The 22,703-nt window shown below is 48.5% G+C and overlaps 1 protein-coding gene across 3 annotated transcripts in view; it reads left to right on the top strand.

Annotated features, from left to right (window-relative positions):
* The window catches only part of BSPRY (B-box and SPRY domain containing), a 51,797-nt gene that overhangs the window by 26,671 nt on the left and 2,423 nt on the right, over positions 1–22,703 (top strand). Inside the window, exons 5-8 of one of the 3 annotated variants that reach the window (XM_064578902.1) lie at positions 9,838–9,936; positions 17,018–17,248; positions 18,356–18,378; positions 22,316–22,440. In XM_064578902.1, coding sequence (XP_064434972.1) covers positions 9,838–9,936; positions 17,018–17,248; positions 18,356–18,378; positions 22,316–22,440 — 478 coding nt within the window. Of the gene's footprint in view, positions 1–9,837; positions 9,937–17,017; positions 17,249–18,352; positions 18,379–22,315; positions 22,441–22,703 lie in introns of all 3 variants that reach the window. The other 2 variants (XM_054509358.2, XM_064578903.1) reach the window with 2 other exon arrangements.

Consider the following 22,703-nt stretch of genomic DNA (forward strand, 5'->3'; position numbering starts at 1 on the left):
CGGTAAGGCTTGGTCCATGTCTCTTTAGCCTCAGCTTCCACCTCTGGCACCCACACTATAGGTTCCAATGGTCTAAACTACTTGCAGCTTCTTGGCTCACCTTGCTGTTGCCTTTGAATCCTTGTACATGGTGTTTCCTCTGCCCAGGGCATCTCCCCTACATCCCCTCACCTATCTGTCTGGCTAACTATTTATCCTCAGCTTAGACGCCATCTCCCTCTCTACCCTCAAGTCTTCCCTAACCATTCCCCTCTTCCTCCAGATTGAGTTAGCTACCCTTCCTTTGCGCTTCCAAGGCCCCCCACACTTTCCCTACCACAGTGTGATTTTCCATTTACCGGTTTCTCTCCCTTGATTCGGAGTTCCATAAGGGCAGTGACAGAGTCTCATTTATACCTGTATTTATTGCTGGTGTCTAATACAAGGTCTAGCACAGCACTGCAATAGAAATTTCTGCTATGATGGAAATGTTCTATGTCTGCGCTGTCTATAGATACGCTGGCCCCAAGTCACGTGTGGCTATTGAGCATCTGAAGTGTGGCTAGTGCAATTGAAGGACTGAATTTTAAATTGTAAATTTTTTAAAAGACTTATTTGTTTATTTGAGAGTGAGCGTGAGATAGAGAGCCAGCACCAAGTGGGGGGGGGAGGTTGCGGAGCAGAAGGAGAGGCAGAGGGAGAAGCAGACTCCCTGCTGAGCAGAGAGCCCAATGAGGGGCTCCATCCCAGGACCCTGAGATCATGACCTGAGCTGAAGGCAGACTCTCAACCGACTGAGCCACCCAGGCGCCCCTAAATTGTATTTAATTTGAATGTAACTTTAGCAGCCACCTGTAGCTAGTGACTATGGTGTTGGGCAACACAGGTCTAGTACACAGTAGATGCTCGTTGGTTTTTTTTTTTTAATATTTTATTTTTTTAAAGTAGTCTCTACACCCAGTATGGGCCTCCAAATCATAACCCCAAGATCAAGAGTCGTATGCTCTACCGACTGAGCCAGCCAAGTGCCCCACATTGAATATTTTTGAATAAACAGCGAAAAGGATGACAATCATAGACAGCCAATTAAGACACAAGGTAGAATGCAAGGGAGGTAAGCAACATAACCCTCACTTTTCATTCGTTCATCCCTAACATTGTCAATACTTCCAACCCTGCCTTGTATAATCTTAATTCTTGGCTCTTTACTGCCTGAGCTGGTTATTCTCTCCTGAACCTGCCCAGTTTGATATTGTCCCTCCTGTGAAATGGGCTGGTCCTAAGTGCCTCCTGGAGACTAATCCCATTCGGTCCAGACTGGTCAGGCCCAAGCAGAGAGGACTCTCTCCTTGGGGGCCTGGACTTAATCATGTGGGAACCATGTGGTCTAAGTTTCTCTACACTGGCAGGCTGCCAAGCCCCTCTTAGAGGTGACAGTTGAGGCTGTTTCCGCTATAAAAAAGTCACACAGAAAAGAAGCCACAGGGCTGATAGTCTTGCTACTCCTTACAAGAAACTGTACAAGCCCTGGTCAGATCATTTCCAGCCCGGACACCAGAGACTTTGGTGGCCTCAGGGTCTGAGGAGGAAGGAGGCATGGGGACAGGGTGAGGTGGGATCAGCGATAGGCCAGGGCCTCCTACCAGACAGGCAGAGGAGGGCTGGGTCTGTGGTGGAAGAGTAGGCCTGACAGAGAGTAAAGGCCAGGGAGGTACAGTCCTTTCCAATAGACTTTCCCAAATATTCATTACAAAAAAGTTAAAAAAAAAAAGACAACCCAAACCAAATAGCATAAGCAGACAAGTGAGAAGTCCGGTTACAGGGAAGAATGTACAGATAGTCCCAATTTTATAAAAATAAATATGTCCTGGGGGCGCCTGGGTGGCTCAGTTGTTGGGCGTCTGCCTTCGGCTCAGGTCATGATCCCGGGGTCCTGGGATCGAACCCCGCATCGGGCTCCCTGCTCCGCGGGAAGCCTGCTTCTCCCTCTCCCACTCGCCCTGCCTGTGTTCCCTCTCTCGCTGCATCTCTCTCTCTGTCAAATAAATAAATAAAATCTTAAAAATAAATACCTACATACATACCTACATACATACATACGTTCTGTGGGGCGACCGATTGGGTGGAGGCTAGTGGTGAAAGGGTTCACCCGGGGCAGAACAAAGGAGATAGAAGTTTTTTGAGTACACTGCAAGAGGATAGCGGGCAGGACAGCACAGGAGAGACTGTCTGCCAGGAGGCAGGGGTGGGGGGCTACAGCTACACGGGGCGTGAGGAGGTATGGGACCATATGGAATTTTCCTGCTTTGGTACCTGGGCCCAGTTGTGAGTAGCCCATTGGTCAGCTAGGGCCTATGGGTCTTCTGAGGTGGGTCACTTAAGGAGCCTGCTTGCATTCAGCTGGTGGTCACTGTGGGCCCTTCTGCCTTACTCGGGTTTCCATTGCTCAAGCCTGCTGCCTAAAAGCCGCCTCGACGTGTCCCTGCCTAGATCATACAGTAGGGGCTAACGGATCCTCTACCATGTGTGTGAGGATCTGTAAATATATTTGTAGTGCCTTTTTCAGAATGCAAATTGTGTATGGTTCCTTGGTGAGGGGGGGAGTAGAGCTCATGGCATAAAAAGAAATTTTGCCCTTGCTAGTTCCTCTGCTTGGAAACTCCTTCCCCAGATTTCTCACGGTCTGCGGGCTGTCTCTAACCAGTCGTAGTGCTCCTCCTCCCAGAGACCTCCTCCATCGCCCTTTCTAGATCAGCACCTCCCTCAAGCCCTCTATCTATATGCCTGAGCATTTTTCATACAGCTCTTCTCACTCACCAACATTATATGACATGTCTGTTTATTTTGTTTGCTCAAGAGAGTAGACTTTGCTCTTCTTTACGGTTGTATTCTCGGCGTCTTAAATATGGCCCGGTGCATAGGTAGATGGTCAATAAATCTACTGAATGACTAAAATGTAACAAAAGTGTCCATTCTTTAGGCGCCTGGTGGCTCAGTCGGTTAAGCGACTGCCTTCGGCTCAGGTCATGATCCCAGGGTCCTGGGATGGAGCCCCACATCAGGCTCCCTGCTCCGCGGGAAGCCTGCTTCTCCCTCTCCCACTCCCCCTGCTTGTATTCCCTCTCTCGCTGTGTCTCTCTCTGTCAAATAAATAAAATCTTTAAAAGAAAAAGAAGTGTCCATTCTTCTCTGTCCCTAGCTCCGGGTGTTCTGCCTAAGCAAGCCCTGAAGTTCAAGTACAGCCCTACCGGCTCCCACCAAGGCTCCCCAGGTCACTTTAGAGCAGCGGCTTTCAAACTTCTTGACCCTGACTCTCAATAGGAAATACAATCCCCAATGCTCACACATGTACATGTTTATGTAACGGAAATAAACCAAAAAAACCCTGCACTAGGAGCAATGTGTTCTATTTTTTCTTTCCTTTTTTTTTTCCTTTTTTTTGTTTAATGCTGGTCTCCGCTTCTTGAATAGATTTCACCACCTGCTAAAGGGTCACCATTGCCTTAGAGCAGTGTTCGTAGGAGTGGTCAGAGAGCTCTTTTGTAGTCCAGCCTCAGGGCAACTGCTACAAATGCAGATTCCTGGCTACACCCCAGATTTAGTGAGTGAGAATCTTATCGGAAAGTTTGAATGCTTAACAACCCCTCTCCCCCAACCGTCCCGGGTGATTCTGAGACCTGATAAGGCCTGAGAGCGGTCACTTGGGAGTTTCCGAATATCCAGAGGCCTCTGGTGGGGACTTGGCATCGGGCACATGCACATTAAGGGAAGGGGCTGAATTTTCAGTTCCAGTCCGGCTCAGCACGAGTGGCAGAACAGATGATCCCCACTTTATTTTTTTAAAGATTTTATTTATTTTTGAGAGAGAGAGAGAAAGCCCACACGAGCAGGAACAGGAGGTTGGGGGGGGGGGCGCCAGAGGGAGGAGCAGACTCCCCACTGAGCAGGGATTCCCAATACAGGACTGGATCCCAGGACCCTGGCATCATGAACTGAGCTGAAGGCAGATGCTTAACCCACCCACTGAACGACCTAGGCGCCCGATGATCCCCACTTTATAAAAACAAACCCGTTGCCACCTAAGCCCCTAGCAATTCCTAGTCCTCTGCCCGGAAGTACTTCTGGTGATTTTGCTACCGCTTCCCAGACTCCAGCCGTCGGAGGGCCACTGACTGCTCCAGGGCCACACCCAGTGAAGGGGCCCCAATTTCCCCAAGGACCTTAACCCTTATTTCCTCCCCCTGCCCTCCACAGTCTCTTTTCCTTCACACAAAATCACTTCTGTTTTCTTTCTTACCAGAAGGTTTAAGAGCCCTCCCCACCCCCCGCCCTTAGAACAAAAAAATTCTAACCACAGTCTCTAGTTATGGTGGCGCATTTCCAGCCCCACCCCCAGAAGAGGGTAAATGCCATTATGAAGCCTCCACCCTCCCACTAGAAACAACTTTTGATGCCAGGAACGCTGCACTCCCCTCGCCAAAGACCTTACCTTACACAGTTTACATTCTGAAACCCTGCTACAAGTGTATTTCCAGAGCCTCACACGTCCAATAAAACATTTTGTAGCGGGCGCCTGGGTGGCTCAGTCGGTTAAGCGTCTTCAGCTCAGGTCATGATCCCGGGGTCCTGGGATCAAGTCCCTCATCGGGCTCCCTGCTCTGTGGGGAGCCTGCTTCTCCCTCTCCCGCTCCCCCTGCTTGTGTTCCCTCTCTCGCTGTGTCTCTCTCTGTCAAATAAATAAATAAAAAATCTTAAAAAAAAAAAAAAACATTTTGTAGCCCCTACTGTATACGATACACCCAAGCTCAGCACTTTCAGACAAGATCTCATTTTTTTTTTAAAGATTTTTTATTTATTTATTTGAGAGGGAGAGAATGAGAGAGAGAGAACACATGAGAGGGGGGAGGGTCAGAGGACGAAGCAGACTCCCCGCCGACCGGGACTCCAGGATCATGACCTGAGCTGAAGGCAGTCGCCCAACCGACTGAGCCACCCAGGCGCCCGACAAGATCTCATTTAATTCTCGAAGCAGCCCTCAGAGGTAGATAGTATTCTCACCCCCGTTTTAGACATGAGGAAACTGAGGCCCAGAGGGACTAAACGATCTGATCCAGGTCCCATAGTTTTAAGTGGCGGAGCTCTGGGGCTGTCAGCTGTCCTCGCCCTGAGGGGCTGAAGCTGAAGGGGCTGACGGAAGGGAATCTTTCTCTTCCCTCTGTGCTGTTGTCACTTAGAGGGGCCTCGGGGTAGAGGTGCCTCAGCCCCTAAGTGCTGCAGGATGTAGTGATGCTTCTTCTCTTCAGGGTTTGGCTTTCACAAGTGTCCAGTCCCGATGAATTCAGAATAACCCCTGAGCCCCAAGTCTGGCCCCTTCTCCCTTTGGCTGAGTTCTCTCCTCAGGCCTCTGCCAAGACCTCTTAAAATGGAGTTTGGGGCCTGGGGACCAGCACCCTCCTTGTACGCCCAGGCTGGCTGGACTGGAGCCCCAGTAGAGGGTTTAGTCTGGACTTAGACTGATTGATGAGATCCTAAGAAAAAAAGCCCCAAGGCAGCTCCAGCACATATCAGCCGTGGCTTTTTCTGAGGATGGGTGTTTCATCCATGTGTTTATCTGCATATTCTCTTTTCTTCAATAAACATGCATTAGTTTTTTTCAATACTAGTTATAAGAAAAGTTTCAAATGAGGAAAATTTGGTTGTAAATACTTTGGGGAAATCAGCCTAATACAGATGTCCCTCATTGGACATGCAATTTAAAAAATTATTACCCATACTAGCCACAAATCAAACCGCCTGAATTCCAATCTCCTTGCTACCAGTTAGTAACTGTGACTCCTCGCAAGTTACTTAACCTCCATAAAAACGGGGATCATAGTAGTACTTTCCTTGTACTATTAACAGACGCTTTGCAGTTGCAGCCGCTGTCTGTGCTCCGGGGGTCCTGTTTAATCACTTAAGCCTCAGCACAAGTCTGTGCGGGCAGGTACCGACGCTATCCCCATTTTACAGCTGGGGCCACTGAGGGTGCTCTGCCTGCGAACAGATAAATGGGATTTGAGCCCAGGCAGCCGAACGCCAGAAGCTACCTTCAAGCTGCTTGTCTAGAGCTGCCCCTCGGAAAGGGCTGTTGCGGTACATGGTAAAACGCTTTAAGGTGCTTAGCAAAAGCCTGGCACTTAATAAGTGCTCACTTAAGTTTCCTGCGGTCACATTAATATTCGGTGTTTTACGTTTGTCATAAAACTAACACGCATACAAGGCGACTTAATTCCGCAGAAAATCACAGAGCCGCCTGAAGCCGGCGGACCCTGCGCGGGGGTCGGGGCGGGACGCGGACCGGGGCGCCGAGCGGGCGCCCCCCCGCGGCGAGGGCAGGCGGGCGGGAAGCCGGGGTGGCCGGCGCGCGGGGCCGCCCGTCGGGGCCCGGGGGCGGGGTCGGGGAGGCTCCGCCCAGCGGTCACCTGCGGCAGGTGGAGCGCGCGGCGCCGGGCGCTCGGCCATGTCTGCGGAGAGCGCAGGGCCGGGGTCGGCGCCGCTGTGCCCCGAGCACGGCCAGGCTCTGAGCTGGTTCTGCTGCTCCGAGCGACGGCCCGTGTGCGCCGCCTGCGCGGGGCTGGGCGGCCGCTGCCGGGGGCACCGCATCCGCCGGGCGGAGGAGCGCGCGGAAGAGCTGCGGGTGAGCGGCCGGGGGCGCCGGAAGGCGGGGGGGCGCCGGGGGGAGGGGACACCGGGGTGGCGTGCCGAGAGGGACCCGGCGGGGACCTGGCGGCCGGTCCAGGTGGCACTGGCCGTGGAACTAGGCGGTTAAGGGTGTGGCCCCCGGAGTCGTGGGGACCTGAGTTCGAATCCCGCCTCCTCCCCACCTGCCTCGCAGTCTCGTCTCTGGGCCTCGGCGCCCTCATCTGTGGTTTGAGGGCAACACTAGCGCGCGTTTATTGGGGGTGTTGTGCGAGAGACGTAAGATAATGGGCGAAATGCTCTTTAGTCTACCACACAGTGGCGGCTCGAGCTGCCCACTCTTCCTTCGTTGCTTTGTTGGGGGGGTGAGAGCCGGGCCTGGCCTTGGGCAGTATGCGGCCACACTGCTCCAGTTGCCGGGGACTCCGTGTCCCACGTCCCGCCCCATGGAAGCTGGCCCGAGATAAAAGCTGGCCCTCCTCCCTCCTCAACCCCTGGGCTCAAAGCCCCTCCCCTCGTCCACCCTTCGGGCTTCCTGGTGAGGTGATTTCTTTTCCCTTTGGGGTTGGCCCTGACTGTACTCCAAACTGGTTCCACCTGGGTAAACGGAGGGGGCGGGTAGGATCTCAAGAGGTTCCTGCTGGATCTCTTCACCTAGAGTTCCTCCCCATCTCCACGCCAGTTTAGCTCCACGCTGGTCACCTTCATCACCACCCGCCCTTGGTCTGAAACTGGGGAGTCGAAGTTGCCCTGGGTCTTCCTCCCTCCTTCCACCCTAGTTGTGGTCCCCCGGGGATTTCCTTGCCATTTGATTAAGCCGCTTTATTTCCCCAACCTCACCAGTGCTCTGCCCACCTGTGAGGCTTGAGGGCTCTGGCTAGGGACTCAGACTGCAGGGGAATAAACACACGTGACTGGCCCAGAGGGATTCACTTACTCAGTGACACCTGAAAGCTCCTGATTGGCCCTACCTGTCACCACTATCCATCATCAGTAGTGGCGATGAAAATAACTTGGGTAATGTGGTGTAATAAACTTTCATAATGGATGGAAACTTTGTGAGCGCCAAAGCACTTCAATATCCATCATCTCACTCCATCCAGACCAAACTTTTGAAGTGATAGGCAACTTCCGTTTTACAGATGAGCAAACTGAGGCCCAAAACAGGGCGGTAACTCCTCCGAGGTTTCTAATATTCAGGAGCTGGACCAAGGGAGTCATTGACTTGCTCAGAGAAAACCACCTCTTAGCCTCAGTGGAGGGAGGAAGGGGTGCTAATGGGTGTGAGAATTAAATAAAAACCTTAAAAAAAGAAGAAAAAAAGTTGCCATCAGAGCTGAATCTGAGTGGTGGAAGGAGGTGAAGGCTGGGGCAGGGTGGCAGGCCTGGTGCTTGGTTTGGAATGCAGTCTGCCCAGGGCGCCTTCCCTGAACCCTACTGATGCCCTAAGCACATTCATCTCCTTTGCCTGGAGGGAGGGGTTTCTTGCCTTCTCCCTCCAATTTTGAGTATATTATGGCATTTACACACTCCTTCCACTATCCCTCTAGCCAGGAAAGAAATTTTGGCCCAGGGCAAGATGGTTACCATTCAACAACTTCTCTCTTACCTTCCGGGTTCTTGTCCTGTAGCTTTTTGGAAGTTAGGCTCGGTTTCCTCAGGCCTCTGGTGTTTGCTGATCACAGCTTCATCCCAGCCAGCTCAGTTCTTTCACTTAGTATTTGGACCAGCGAAGCGTCAGATGAATTCCTGACTGTGGGGCGGGAAGGATTTGCAAGGGCTTCCTGGAAGAGGCTGAGTTGCCTTTGGGCAGATGGAACTGGGACAGAGCTGAAGCAATGCAGGAGCTGTTGGCTAGGAAGGAGTCCAAGTACCTGGAGAAATGGAGTGGAAAAGCAGGGGCCTGGCAGGTCACTTCTCCGTGGGCTCCAGTTCTTCATTTCTAAAAGTCTCCGCTGCTCTCCTGGGGGACGCTCATAGCTCTGGCCGATGTGAACCACTGAACCTCTTATGGTCACAGAAGTAGATGTTCACTCATTGAACAAATATTTATCCAGGGCCTCTATGTGTAGGAGGAACTTTCTTCTAGGTAGTGGCCCATAGCGAACAAGTCAAAGTCATGGTGCTCATGTTCCAGTGGTGGGGGGAGAGATACAAAACAAGTAAACACACCCAGAATGTACAGGCAGAGGAGTGACAAATGCAAGGGAGAAAAATAAAGCAAAGTAAGAGAATGGGCTGTGGGGATGGTCGGGGAGGGCTTCTGAGGCGGTGACCCTGAATGGAGTGGGGGAGGGGACTTGTACGGCTGGCCGCAGAGGAAGGAACAGGTGCAAAGCCGCTGTTGTCAGGACGAGTTTGGTGTGTTTATGGGACAGAAAGAAGGCCAGAGTGGAGAGTGCTAGGAGGTGGCTTCGGAGCAATAGGCAGAGTCCCATCAGACAGTCCCTTGTTGGCTGAAGTGGGAAGCTTGATCTCCCTGTGTGTGTGCTGGAAAGCTGTTGGAGGAGTTTGAGCAGGGACGTGAGCTGACCTAACCTCCTGACACAAGGTGGTCGTGGCTCACTGTAGGGGCGAATAGCAAGAGTGCAGGTGACCAGAAGTGGCCAGAGGAGAGAGAGAGAGACTTTGGAGTCAGGGCTGATAGGACTCACTGAGGGATTAGATACATGCGGGGTTGGAGAGTAACCCCAGGGGTTTGGGTTGGGGTAATGAGGTTGATGATTGCTGGTACTGTTTAATGAATGGGGATAACTTAGGGAAGGGCAGTTTGAGAAGCCGTGTTCTTTCCACTCAGGTGTGGAGAGCCAGGGAGCTGGGTCAGAGGGAACGCTGAGAGCATATGCAGGAAAGTGATTATGATGATGGGCCACCGAATTTAGGAGAAGGAGGGAACTGAGGCCACAAAGTGGGTGATAGACACGGAAAAGTGGTAAGACTAGTGTATGAGCGGCTTCAGCTGAGCCGAAGAACAGTTGGACTGGAGAATCTAGAGTTAGTAGTCTGGAAGGATGGAAGTGGTGGACAGGGTGTGGGCCCCTTGAAATGAAGATTTGGGAGGTGCTATAGTTTTCAGTAATAACGAGGTCTGGGATGTGAGTGGCTGAGGGGGGATATCATGGGGATGGAGTGAATGGATCAACGTGGATCGAGACGCCATAGGTGTCCTTTATATTGCAGAACAAGATTGTGGACCAGTGTGAGCGGCTGCAGTTCCACAGTGCCAGCATCACCAGATATGTGGCTGAGGTCCTGCCAGGGAAGAACCAGAGAGCAGTGGTAGGTAGCTCTCCTTCCTCTCTGCTCTGGACCCCTCCTAGGACAAGACTCCAGCCTTAGGAGCATGGACCAGTCTGGGATCCCTTCCCAACCTCACAGACTCACAGTGCTCCTAGCAAAGGCAGATGCCCAGGAAGGACGGTTTCCCATCTCTCGGAGCTGGGAGTTTTACCATCTGGGCAGAGAGGACTATTCCCAGTACCACACTGGGGCAAATACTGCTGGAAAATGACTTTCTTGGGGTAAAGGATCAGAAAGGGTAGCATTCTTCCACCATCTAAGTATTTCGTGGTCAGCCCCTGAATTATAAAATAACCTCTGGACTTTGACGTGGAGTGTTCTTTATGACAATCTTATCCCTGTTTACAGATGGGGAAGTGGGTCGCCTAGAGGGTGATTGACTTGCCCAAGGTCCACAGCCTCCTGCCAGAATCAGATCCAGGACCTGGATCTTCTGACTCCCAGGCCAGTGCTCCTTCGGCTACCCGCCACTGCTGATCCTTTAGCCAGTTGCCCCCATTGCCGATGCTCGCAGGTGTGCCCCTCACGGGTCGGGGCTATGAATTTCTTTCTGTACATCCCCTCCTTCCTTCACCAACGTGGACAATGGAGCAGGCTTTGCATGGTCTTAGTCAAGGTTCTTTTGATTGTGTAGAACGAAACCCAGTTGAACTAGTTTGCGCAAAAACAGGGAATTTCCCAGCAGGATACAGAAGCCTCTCAGAACCTGAAGGGGACAAGAACCAGGAAAGAAGATGCTGCCAGGAGGCCAGGCAGCTATTCTGTGTCTGTTCCTGCCTCTCTTAGCATGATGGTTCCTCTGTCTCTCTCTCTCTCTTTTTCTTTATCCTTTTTATTTTCTCATCTTGACTGCACTGGCTAGGACCTCAGTACAGTGTTGAATAGAAGCAAGTGTAGCAGATGCCGACTGCAAGGAGCGTACTCACAGCATTTCACCATTTATGTATGTATTTAACAAATCTGTTGAGTACCCATCACATGCCAAGCACCATTGTTCTATGTGCTAGAGATTCCACAGTGAACAAAACATATGGAAATTCCTGTTTCCGTGAAAATTACATCATTGGCCAGGGGGTGGGGGGGTTGGGGGGAAGGCCAATAATTAAATACACCCTATGTCATAAGGTCAAAGGTGCTATGGAGAAGTTTAACACAGGAAGGAGGACGTTCCTTTGTTGAGAACGGGGGCGGGGGGGTTGCAATTGCATATGCTGTGGTCAGGAATGACCTAATTAAGTATTGATATTTGCACAAAATTTACAGAAGGTGAGGGAATGGACCAGATATCTGGGCGAAGAGTTCTAGAAAGAGGGAATGGCAAGTGCAAAAGCCCTAAGGTAGGAGCAGTGAATGAGATAGGAGTCAAACTGAGTGTTGTGTCCACATAAGAGGTTTCAAAGAGGTGGGATGTCAAATGTTGCAGAGGTTAAGTAAGGTGAGAAATGAGAGTGGGCCATTGGATTTAGTAACATGTTCATCACTGGAGATTGTGATGGGATGGGGAGTGTTTTGTAGAGTGGTGAGGTGGAAGCCTGATCAGAGTGGGTTTCAGAGAGAACAGAAGAGTAATTTGGGAGAGTTGGCTCAGCCAACCCTTGAGGACCTCTGCTGTAAGAAGGGAGCTGAGAAATGGGTTGATAGTGGAGGGGGATATGAGATCAAGAGGGTATTTTATTTTTAAGATGCAGAAATTACTCTCTGTGTGCTGGTAGGCATTATCTGGTAGAGAGGGGAAAATTAATGGTGAGGGAGAAATGGGGGTAACCAGGTATAGCAAGGTGGGGTATAGGCTAACAAATGGAAAGTTAGCCGTAGGTAAGAGCATGAGCTTTCATCCGCAGAAACAGGGAAGGCAGAGTATGGGGTGCAGGTGCAGGTGGATGCGTAGGTGATGGACAGAGCTTGTGTAATTCTCTTCTGATTGCTTCTATTTTCCATTATTTATCACATTTGCTGTAGGTTCTTAATGATGCTGTTTGTCAGTTTATAGATATGCTTTGTCCCCTATCAATCTGTTAACATGGTAATACATTAATAAGAGTTTCTAATGCTAGGGACACCTGGGTGGCTCAGTCGATTAAGCATCTGCCTTCGGCTCGGGTCATGATTCCAGGGGCTTGGGATCAAGTCCCAGGTCAGGCTCCATGCTCAGCGGGGAGCCTGCTTCTCCCTCTCCCTCTCCCTCTGCCTGCCGCACCCCCTGCTTGTGTTCTCTATCTTTCTCTATGTCAAATAAATAAATAAAATCTAAAAAAAAAAAAGAGTTTCTAATGCTAAACCATCCTGAATTCCTGGGGAAAACCAAGTAAGCTTGATCATATGTATTTTTTTTTTTTACTTTAAATTTTGAGATAATTGTAGATTCACGTATAGTTGTAAGAAATAATCATAGAGCCATATCCCCTGTACCCTTCGTCCAGTTTCCCCCAATGATAACATGTTACCTAACTATATAGTACAGTATCATAGCCGGGACATTGACATCCATACAACCTACCTTATGCACATTTCACCAGTTTAACATGCGCTCATTTGTGTGTGTGTGTATTTAGTTCTGTGCGGTTTTATCACATGTATAGATTTGTGTGACTTCTCCCACAACCAAGATACAGAGCAGTTCTATCATAAGGATCCCTCGTGCTACCCTTTTATCATCGAGACCCCCTCCTCTCCTTCTCCTTGTATCGTTATACAAAATTTCTGAGGTTGGATTGCTAATCTTAGTTTGGGGTTTTGTGTGTATGTGTTTAAGGATTTTTGTGTCTATACTCAGGAGTGAGATTAGCCTATGAATTTCATTTCTTGTATAGTCCTTATCAGATTTTGGTATTGAGGTTCTATAAATCTTATTAAATGAATTGGGAACTCTCTGTTTTCACCGGAGGTATTTGTGTTAAGATTGGAATTATTGGGCGCCTGGGTGGCTCAGCTGGTTAAGCGACTGCCTTCAGCTCAGGTCATGATCCTGGAGTCCCGGGATGGAGTCCCACATCAGGTTCCCTGCTCGGCAGGGAGTCTGCTTCTCCCTCTGACCCTCCCCCCCTCATGCTCTCTCTCTCTCATTCTCTCTCTCTCTCTCAAATAAATAAATAAAATCTTTAAAAAAAAAAAAGATTGGAATTATTTGTGCCTTGAATATTTGGTGACACCCCCTGTAAAACTATCTGGGCTTGGTGTTATTTTTTGCAGGTGGATTTTAACTACTGATTCATTTCCCACCATGAGTAAAGGATTCATTCTTTTTCTTTGGTTTTAGTAAATTTTTTCTAGATAAATTATGTACTTTGTCTCTTTTTAAATGTAATGGCATAAAGTTCTTAAATTATTTTTTTAGATATTTTATTTATTTATTTGAGAGTGAGAGTACAAGTCGGGGCGGGGAGAGGTAGAGGGAGAGGGAGAAGCATGCTCCCCACTGAGCAGGGAGCCCGACATGGGGCTCGATCCCAGGACCCTGAGATCATGACCCGAACCAAAGGCAGACGCTTAACCAACTGAGCCACCCAGGCGCCCCCCCAAGTTGTTCTTAATCTTGATTAAAGTTGCCACTGGTTTGTCTATTTTGTTAGTCTTTTCAAAGAACCAGCTTTTAGTATTTTGATCCTCTCTTTTGGATCTTTTTTTTTCAAAGTTTATTTATTTTTTTCTAGTGATCTCTATACCGTGGGGCTCGAACTCACAACACCGAGATCAAGAGTCACATGCTCTTCCGACTCAGCCAGCCAGGAGCCCCTCTTTTGTATCTTAAAAAAAAAAAAACAACTCATTATTATTTCCTCTTATCTTTTTTTAAATGATTTTATTTATTTATTTGTCAGAGAGAGAGAAAGAAAGAGCACGAGCAGGGGGAGCAGCAGGCTCCCCACTGAGCTAGGAGCCTGATGCTGGACCTGAGCCGAAGGCAGCACTTAACTGACTGAGCCACCCGGGCGTCCCTTCCTCTTTTTTTTTTTTTTTTAAGAAGCCAGGCATGGGAGTGCATATTGTATGATTCCTTTTTTTTTTTTTTAAGATTTTATTTATTTATTTGAGAGAGAGAGAGAGCACAAGCAGGCAGAGGGGCAGAGGGAGAGGGAGAAGCAGACTCCCCGCCGAGCAGGGAGCCTGATGCGGGGCTAGATCCCAGGACCCTGGGATCATGACCTGAGACGAAGGCAGACGCTTAACCGACACACCCAGGTGCCCCAGGTGTCCCTTCCTCTTATCTTTATAAATTTTTTCCTTCTAATTTTTTTAGGGGGGAGATATACACCATTGTTATTTAACTCCCTCAGCTGAACACAGTCTCTTAATTTTAGTCTGTCTGCTTTCTCAAGGTCAGCATTTAAGCCCTATATTTCCTTCTACATATTGCTCTCACAATTTCTGATGCAATATTTTTATTCAGTTATAAGTATTTTTAAATGTCCACAATGATTTATTTTACTATGTGTTGTTAGGAATAGGTTTTTAAATCTCTACATCTCCAGATGTGTGGTTTTACTTTTAAAAATTATCATTGTTATTTTTTCCACTAATTTCTCACTTCATTGTAGTCTGCATATCAGTTGTTTGAAATTTGTTGAGACTTGCTCTATGCCCTAAAACATGGTCACTTTAGGTAAATGTTTCATATTCAAATCTTCTCTATACTTACTAATTTTTTATCTGCCATATTTACTGATTGCTGGCAAGAAGCATTTATGGTTTCATATTATGCTGTGGATTTGTCTATTTTTCCATATAATTCTGTCTTTACTGGGCTCTTAAGTTTAGAGGAGTGTAAAATTCTAAAATAAATCACAAGCTGCATTCAGGGCAATAGAGTCTCCGCTCTTGATTACACCAGTTTTCAATTTCCTTTCTACATACGCTTGGACTCCAGGGGATTTCCTTTACTTAGCTGCCAGAGCAGCTTGACTTTTAAAAGGATGCTTTGGGCTATTTTTCCAGCATTTCTGTGCTTTGTTTTAGGACAGTGTTTAGTTTATTCTGGCATATCTTTGGAAAGGGAAATTTTTTTTCTCTGCTACACTTTTCTGGGAATGAATCGAGAAATGTGTTGAAATTGATTACAGTCTTGGGGCGCCTGGGTGGCTCAGTCGTTAAGTGTCTGCCTTCGGCTCAGGTCATGATCCCAGGGTCTTGGGATCGAGCCCCGCATCGGGCTCCCTGCTCCGCGGGAAGCCTGCTTCTCCCTCTCTCACTCCCCCTGCTTGTGTTCCCTCACTCGCTATGTCTCTCTCTGTCAAATAAATAAATAAAATCTTAAAAAAAAAAAAAAAAAGAAATTGATTACAGTCTTTCAGTGAGAGTGTCTGCTGCATCTTGGGCCAGGGTCTGTTCTTGGTCCTGATCACACAGTACAAACATGGCTACGGACAGCCACCCCTGTGGGCAAGGCAGCAAGGTGGGATAGAGAGAACAATAGCTAATGGTGTTGAACACTTATGTGCTGGGCTTCGTTCTGTGTACTTTGTATGTATTAACTCATTTAATCTTCCACAATAACCTCATGCTGTAGGTACTATTATTATCCTCATTTAGCAGATTAGAAAACTGAGGCATAGGGAAGATCAGTAATGTGCTCAACATCCTACAGAGAGTAAGTGGATCAGCTAAGGTTTAAATCTAGGCACTGTCTGTCTCTAAAGCCTAACTTCCTGGGACGCCTGGGTGGCTCAGTCGGTTAAGCATCTGCATTCGGCTCAGGTCATGATCTTAGGGTCCCGGGATCGAGCCTGACGTCAGGCTCCCTGCTCAGTGGGGAGCCTGCTTGTCCCTCTCCCTCTGCCCCTCCCCCTGCTTGTGCTCTGTCTCTCTCTGACAAATAAATAAATAAAATCTTTAAAATAAAATAAAGCCTAACTTCCTAACTAGTGTGTTATGTTGGCTCAGGGAACACTGAAGTTGGAGTCAGAACTAACTCCTGGGTTCACTTAGGCCATTCACTCTCTTCCTCTCCCCTGGGCAAATTGTGGGTCTCAGTTTCTTCTTCTTCTCCGAATCCGTAAACTGATAATGGAGGGTTATGTCTTCTGTAGAGGACATCACTGGGAGCTAGAGACCCCACAGTCCAGGCTTTCGGGTGGCAGTGGTCAGGGTAGGCTTCCCAGATGAAATAACTTCAAAGCTGGTGCCTGAAAGGTAAAGAGGAACGGCTACGTTTCTTCTGTAAAGCAGGGGTCGTTACCTGTACAGAGCAGGTTTGCACAGGCAGGGCACAGAGAAAGCTGCTGGCTATCCCTGACGTTCTGGCATGAAGGAGACTGTTCTACTCTCCCTTGTCTGGCAGGAGTGCAGGTGTTTCATGCAGCCTTTTGGGAGGACTGACTGTTCCGATGGCACTGGGGGAAAGGGAATCGTGTTAGACTGAGAGTCGAAAGAACTGGGTTCTAGTCCCAGCTCTGTCCCTGACTTGGCCTGTGAGCGCTACCAAGAGATTTTTGACTTGGTCGGAAGAAACTTTCTTCCTCAGTCATTCAGGAACTATTTGAGTACCTACTGTGTGCTAGGCCCCGTGCTAATTACTAGGAGACCCACATTAGCTTCACTGGAGTGGATGGCATGCCCCCTGGCATGAATAAGAATTCCACCGTGGAAGCCATTGGAATGGACAGATTTAGGAAGGAATGAGATTTTTTTCACTCAAACCTAGTCAGAATATCAACTGGACTACTGTTGGCTCGGATCCTGTTGATGGGGATGACTTTGTAGGCTCTTTCGCTCTACAATTCTGTAATTCTCTGACCCTGATCCCTTGACCTTGGTATTCTCAACTATGAAATAATTGATTCTAGTTATCTCTAGACCATGCCCACTAACCTTAACCCAGCTCTTCCATTCTGTTATCCCGGCTCTATGAGATATGACCTGGATGTCTGAATCTTATATTTCTTTACCCTAAACCATATTTGGGAACTCTTAAGGCTGGGATGGCTTAAGCACCTGTTTCTTCCATTACTGTGCCTGTGGCAGACATGGCTAATCAACCCCAGCACTCCTTCCCACTGAGCCCAAATCCTCTTAATATTGACTGGGGCTTTGCTAGGACCCGATTCTCTGTGTTACCCCTCATCAGAGCACGGCCAGCGCGGCGCGGGAACTGGTCATCCAGAGGCTAGGTGTGGTGAGGAGTCTGTGTGAGAGCGAGGAGCAGCGTTTGCTGGAACAGGTGCATGGTGAAGAAGAGCGGGCCCACCAGAGCATCCTGACACAGCGAGTCCACTGGACTGAGGCGCTGCAGAAGCTCGACGCCATCCGGACCAGCCTGGTGGGCATGCTCACCCATCTGGATGATCTCCAGCTGATTGTAAGTCAGGCAGGGGTGAGGACACAACCAGTGGACCAGACACCCCCCAAGTCTAAAACATCGAGAATGTTTATTGGTAAGAGTTGGGTGGATAAGGATAATTTGGGGAGCAGGGATGAGGCAAGGGAATAAAACTAAATGGATTTTTTTTTTGCACCTGCTAACCGTTCTTTCAGTAGTGAGCAGATATCTACTGAGTGTCTACCACGTGCTCTTGTGCCACGGGGTGGAGATACAGGACACAGCTGTTAGTGCCTCGTGGCCTTACGGAGCCGAATCCGTAAACTGATAATGGAGGGTTATGTCTTCTGTAGAGGACATCACTGGGAGCTAGAGACCCCACAGTCCAGGCTTTCGGGTGGCAGTGGTCAGGGTAGGCTTCCCAGATGAAATAACTTCAAAGCTGGTGCCTGAAAGGTAAAGGGGAACAGCTACGTTAAAGGAAGTGGAGAGCTAGAGAGAGGGTTCGGAAGTGTGCAGAGGGAGGGAATGGCCCCGGGCGGTCCTTAATCTCACCACCCAGAAACTACCGTGGTAATATTTTGGTACATATCCCTGCAAAGTACTTTCTGTAGAGATGCAGATACTTGCAGTTTTAACGGGACAATCTGACATCTGAGTAAATATGCCAAGCAGAGAAATCTGAATGTGGAACAACCGAGCTGTTCTGCAGTTCAAGTAGGGCAATTTCCATCGCTGCCCTAGATTGTGCATTGACTGAGTCACTCAGCTTCCACGGACAGAGCACATTCTGTCCCAAACGCTGGGACGGTCACAAGGGAAGATTCAGAAAGAGTCCCAGCCGTCCAGGAGCTGGCAGTCTTGGTGGGGGGTGAGGTGTTAGTAAATACGTCGTCCTGCAGTGCGGTTTGGCGAAACGCAGGATGGCACCAGGCACGGGCGACTGAGTCATTGTGAGTGCGCGGTGTGGAGGTGTGCGAAGAAGAACCCAGATAGCTTTGTTTTGGGTCTTAATGCAGGAACAGAATGCTTTATGCTAGAGTCTGTCCGTGTGGCACCCTCCATACCAGTTGAATATATTCAAATCTGGACTACCTGCTGAATTCCTGGTACCAAGCCTGACTCTGTTTTCTTTTCTCACAGCAGAAGGAGCAGGAGATTTTTGAAAGGTGAGTATAGCCCGTCATTTGCCTGGGCAAATGGAGACCATTGCCTGTAGGCCTGTAACTAGTCCGCATTCAGGTCCTTCTGCTCCAGGGCGAAAGCCCAAGGCGTGCTGTGCCACCGAGTGCTGCCCTGGATCCATGCTCCCTGGACGGGGGTCTTCCTGCCTCTGACTTAGAGAACTGCTTTAGATCCCCTTGCAAGGGTAGTGAAAGAAACACTTAGCAATCAGAGGCTTGCCAAGGGCTTTCTGAAATGTTATCCTGCTACAAAATAACCAGTCCCGCTATTGGAGTATTTTACACCCCCATCTACAGATGAAAATACTGAGACTCAGAGAGGGGCAGGGACTTGCCTATGCCCCACAGCTGGGGCGTGAACCCACACCCAACACCTGTCCCATCACCGTCTTCTCTGCCTCAGTCCCCCTTTCTCTGATGAAGGGATCTTTGAAACCTAAGTCTGTGTTAACCACCACTCAAAATTTGCACTTTAATGAAGCAATAATAAAAGCCCTTCACCAGGCTCTCCCTGGGTTCTGAAAGACTGAGAGCCAAGAGCCTGAGGAAGTGGCCAAGAGGATGTAATTTGCCAGGCAAAGAAATTAAATTCTTACATCTTCTGTGAGAGATTTCAGAGCTGTATGTGGGGGAGCACAGCCCATTCTTCTTAACTATTTTTATATTTAAATTTCAACAGTAATACGTGTGCATGAGAGAAAGAGAAAAGAATGCCATCAATATAAAACCATTGAAAATTTAAAATGTCTCGGGGTGCCTGGCTGGCTCATTCGGTAGAGCATGTGACTCTTGATCTCAGGATTGTGAGTTCAAGCCCCACATTGGGCATAGAGACTACTTAAAAAACTTTTGTGTGTGTGTGTCTCCATCACCCCTTCCCAATCCTATTCCCTGGAGGTGATCAGCTTTAACAGTCAGATATGTATCTTGTGAACTTTGCTATGTAAATAGAGTCCTCGAGAGTATGTCTGGGCTTGTTTACCTCTAAAAATATATATTTTTAACACAGTTGGGATTGTTTTAATACTTGCTGTTCTATAACTTATTAGGCTCTCTTGGATCTCTCCATGTCAGTACGTATAGATTTACCTCACTCTTTGGCAAGTCTGTGAAGGCATCCCTCAGTACGGATGCCCCCAACTTTATTTTACGGTCTCCTTTAAACGCTTGGCTTCTTCCTGCTTTTTCCCTCTTTTAATATTTCCACACTTCTGCTAGTCTTCTCTTTCTCCTTTACCTTCTTCATCTTCCTCTAAAACCATCCTGTCTTCAATTTCAAGCTGCTCTGATTTGTGAAAAAAAAATTGATCTTTAAATTTTTTTTTGTTTTGAAATATTTCAAATGTGGAGAAAAGTTGCAAAAACAGTATAAAGAGCTTCAGCTAGAAATCCTAATTGTTAGTATTTTGCCACATCTGCTCTCTTTCTTGGTCGGTTTGTCTCTTCCTTCCTACCTATTTAACAAGTGAATATATGGCACTTACTTTTTCTGACCTATTTGAGAGTAAGTTGCAGAAAGCGAGACCTTTTACGTCTAAATACTTCAGCATCTTTCTCTCAAGAACAAAGACAATCTCTTACATAACTACCGTGTCACTATTAAGCTCAGGAAATTTAATGTTGATGTAACACTATTATCTAATATACAGTCCATATTCAAATGTTGCTAGTTGTGCCCACAAAGTTCTTTTTTTAAAAGATTTTATTTATTTATTTATTTATTCATTCATTCATTCATTCATTCATTCAAGAGAGAGCGCGCGCACATGAGAAGGGGGGAGGGTCAGAGGGAGAAGCAGACTCCCCGCCGAGCAGGGAGCCTGATGCGGGACTCGATCCCGGGACTCCAGGATCATGACCTGAGCCGAAGGCAGTCGCTTAAGCAACTGAGCCACCCAGGCGCCCGCCCACAAAGTTCTTAACGGTGTTTGGTGTGTTTTTTGTTTCCTTTTTTTTTTTTTTTTTTAAGACTTTATTCATGTATTTGAGAGATAATGAGAGAGAGAGCATGAAGAGGGGTAAGGGTCAGAGGGAGAAGCAGACTCCCTGCCGAGCAGGGAGGGAGCCTGCTAGAATTCCTGATTTAATCTGGAATTTATTCCTTAGGCTTTTAAAACAACAATAACAAAAAAATACTTTAAAAGAGAGAGAGAGAGATTTATTTATTTGTCAGAGAGAGAAAGCGAGAGTGAACAGCACAAGCAGGGCGAACAGCGGGGCTCGATCCTAGGACCCTGGGATCATGACCTGAGCTGAAGGCAGACGCTTAACGCAGTACCTTAACCGACTGAGCCACCCCGGAGTCCCCATGAGTTTTCCCTTCTGAATCATGAGGTGCTGGACCAGCTAGTTGTCTAGATTCTAGTGTCTAGGACTGTCCTCAGATTTGCCTTGGGTTGGCTCAGCACGGCCGACATGGGCTCGTTCCTCTTTCCTCCCCGTCTGATGGTTGGGGCCCCCCCAGCCCCAGCTTCAGTGCTTTGGGAAGATGGCAACAGCCCCTCTCTTGTCCTGACCACAAAGAGCCTTTGTTACCAGAGCCTGCTCTTAGCTTTTCTAGGGCTTTGGTCACCTTGCTCTTCCCAAGCCAGGACAGTCAGTGACAAGTCTTGCAAAGAGCTTGCACCCATGAGCTGTGCCCCGCTGTCCCTCCCTGCTCCTTCATTATGGGCAGAGCCAGAGAATTGGAGAAGAGAATGTGCTCTCAGAACTGCTGCCTGATCTCAAAGCCATCTTCAGGGTCACAGGCGGTGGGAAAGCTCTTTCTCAGAACCCAGTTCAGAGGTCTGCACAGGTCTCTGGCGAACCCTTCCTTTGCCCTACACCCCGTTGATTATTTTCATTTTAGATCAAGGGGAAAATTATGTTGAACAGTGCCTGGACTCCAGACTGGGTTTGTCCTATTTTTGCATGGAGGCAGGACTTGAACCCAGCTCCCCTTTTTAGCTGAGTGCTTTCTCTGAATCTCTGTTCTTTCCTGTCAAATGGGATAACAGCTATCTACCAGGTTATAGCAAAGATTACATGAGAGTCTATAAAGGAAACTGGATACTTAATAAATGGTAATTCTCCCCTCCTAGGCATCTTACGTTCCCATGTTCCCTCCAGCCAAACCCAGTGCCCCTGTGAGCTGAGGAGAGGTAGCTACTGGGAGCAAAGCGCTAGAACTAATTTATGGTTGGGGTGATAACTGATAGTCCCTTCTTGTGGGATCCCTCAAGGGTATTTGCATTTTGTTTTTAAAGATTTATTTATTTATTTATTTATTTGAGAGAGAATGAGAGAGAGAGCATGAGAGGGGGGAGGGTCAGAGGGAGAAGCAGATTCCCTGCTGAGCAGGGAGCCCGATATGGGACTTGATCCTGGGACTCCAGGATCATGACTTGACCCAAAGGCAGTCGCTTAACCAACTGAGCCACCCAGGTGCCCCAAGGGTATTTGCATTTTAAGAGCAGAGGAATGGCTGTACCTTCTTACTGAACCAATAGGTTTTGCTGCAGTAGGTTTTGGAAGGAGGCAAGATTTTCTCCACATAAGTCGGGGGAGTGGAAAGACTGGTGCGTAAGAGGCTCAGGTGCCATCCCTGTTCTGCTGCTAACTTAAGAGACGCAGCAGGTTGTTTCTCCTACAGAGCAGACCAACTCCAAGTTCCAATACCGGTACCAAGTATTTACCTCCCTGCAAATTGTCCGCCTTGCTGGAATTAAGACTCCTGGGGGACACAAGGGGAAAGCCCTGCTTTCTGTTTGGCTCAAGCCTTTTTAGGGGGCTCCTGTGTGGGGCCTGGCTGCCAATCTTGGTGTCACCCTCACGGGAAGAAGATTTTACTTCTGTCCCTTTCCCATCACCCTATATTGATCCAGATCCATTTCCAGAACCTTCCTGAATTTGTCTTTTTTTTTTTTTTTTCCCCTTCCACAAGGACCGAGGAAGCAGAGGGCATTTTGGATCCCCAGGAATCGGACAAGTTAAACTTTAATGAGAAGTGCATTCGGAGCCCACTACTTACCCAACTCTGGGTGACAGCGGTTCTCGGGTCCCTCTCAGGTTAGGAGCTGGTAGAGCCCAGCACCAGGGGGAACAACTGGGCGGCTGGCTGGACGGCTGGGGTGTGCTGCTGGGTCACGCTGGGGAACAGAACATCTGGCACGGTAGCTAAAGCAAACAGTGATGCTAGATGCAGGCTTGTCGGTGAAGCCAAGGTCTGGACGGGCCTGGGGCGGCTGGGTCAGGTCCTTCCGGTTTCCAGCCCAGCCTGCTCTGTTGGCTCTAAGAAAAATCTTGTTCCTGTAAGTCACAGCTCTGTCCTG

This window comes from Mirounga angustirostris, unplaced genomic scaffold (assembly GCF_029215605.1).
Source record: "Mirounga angustirostris isolate CCGP_5_RB_7025 unplaced genomic scaffold, mMirAng1.0.hap1 SCAF_15, whole genome shotgun sequence".
NCBI lineage: Eukaryota > Metazoa > Chordata > Mammalia > Carnivora > Phocidae > Mirounga > Mirounga angustirostris.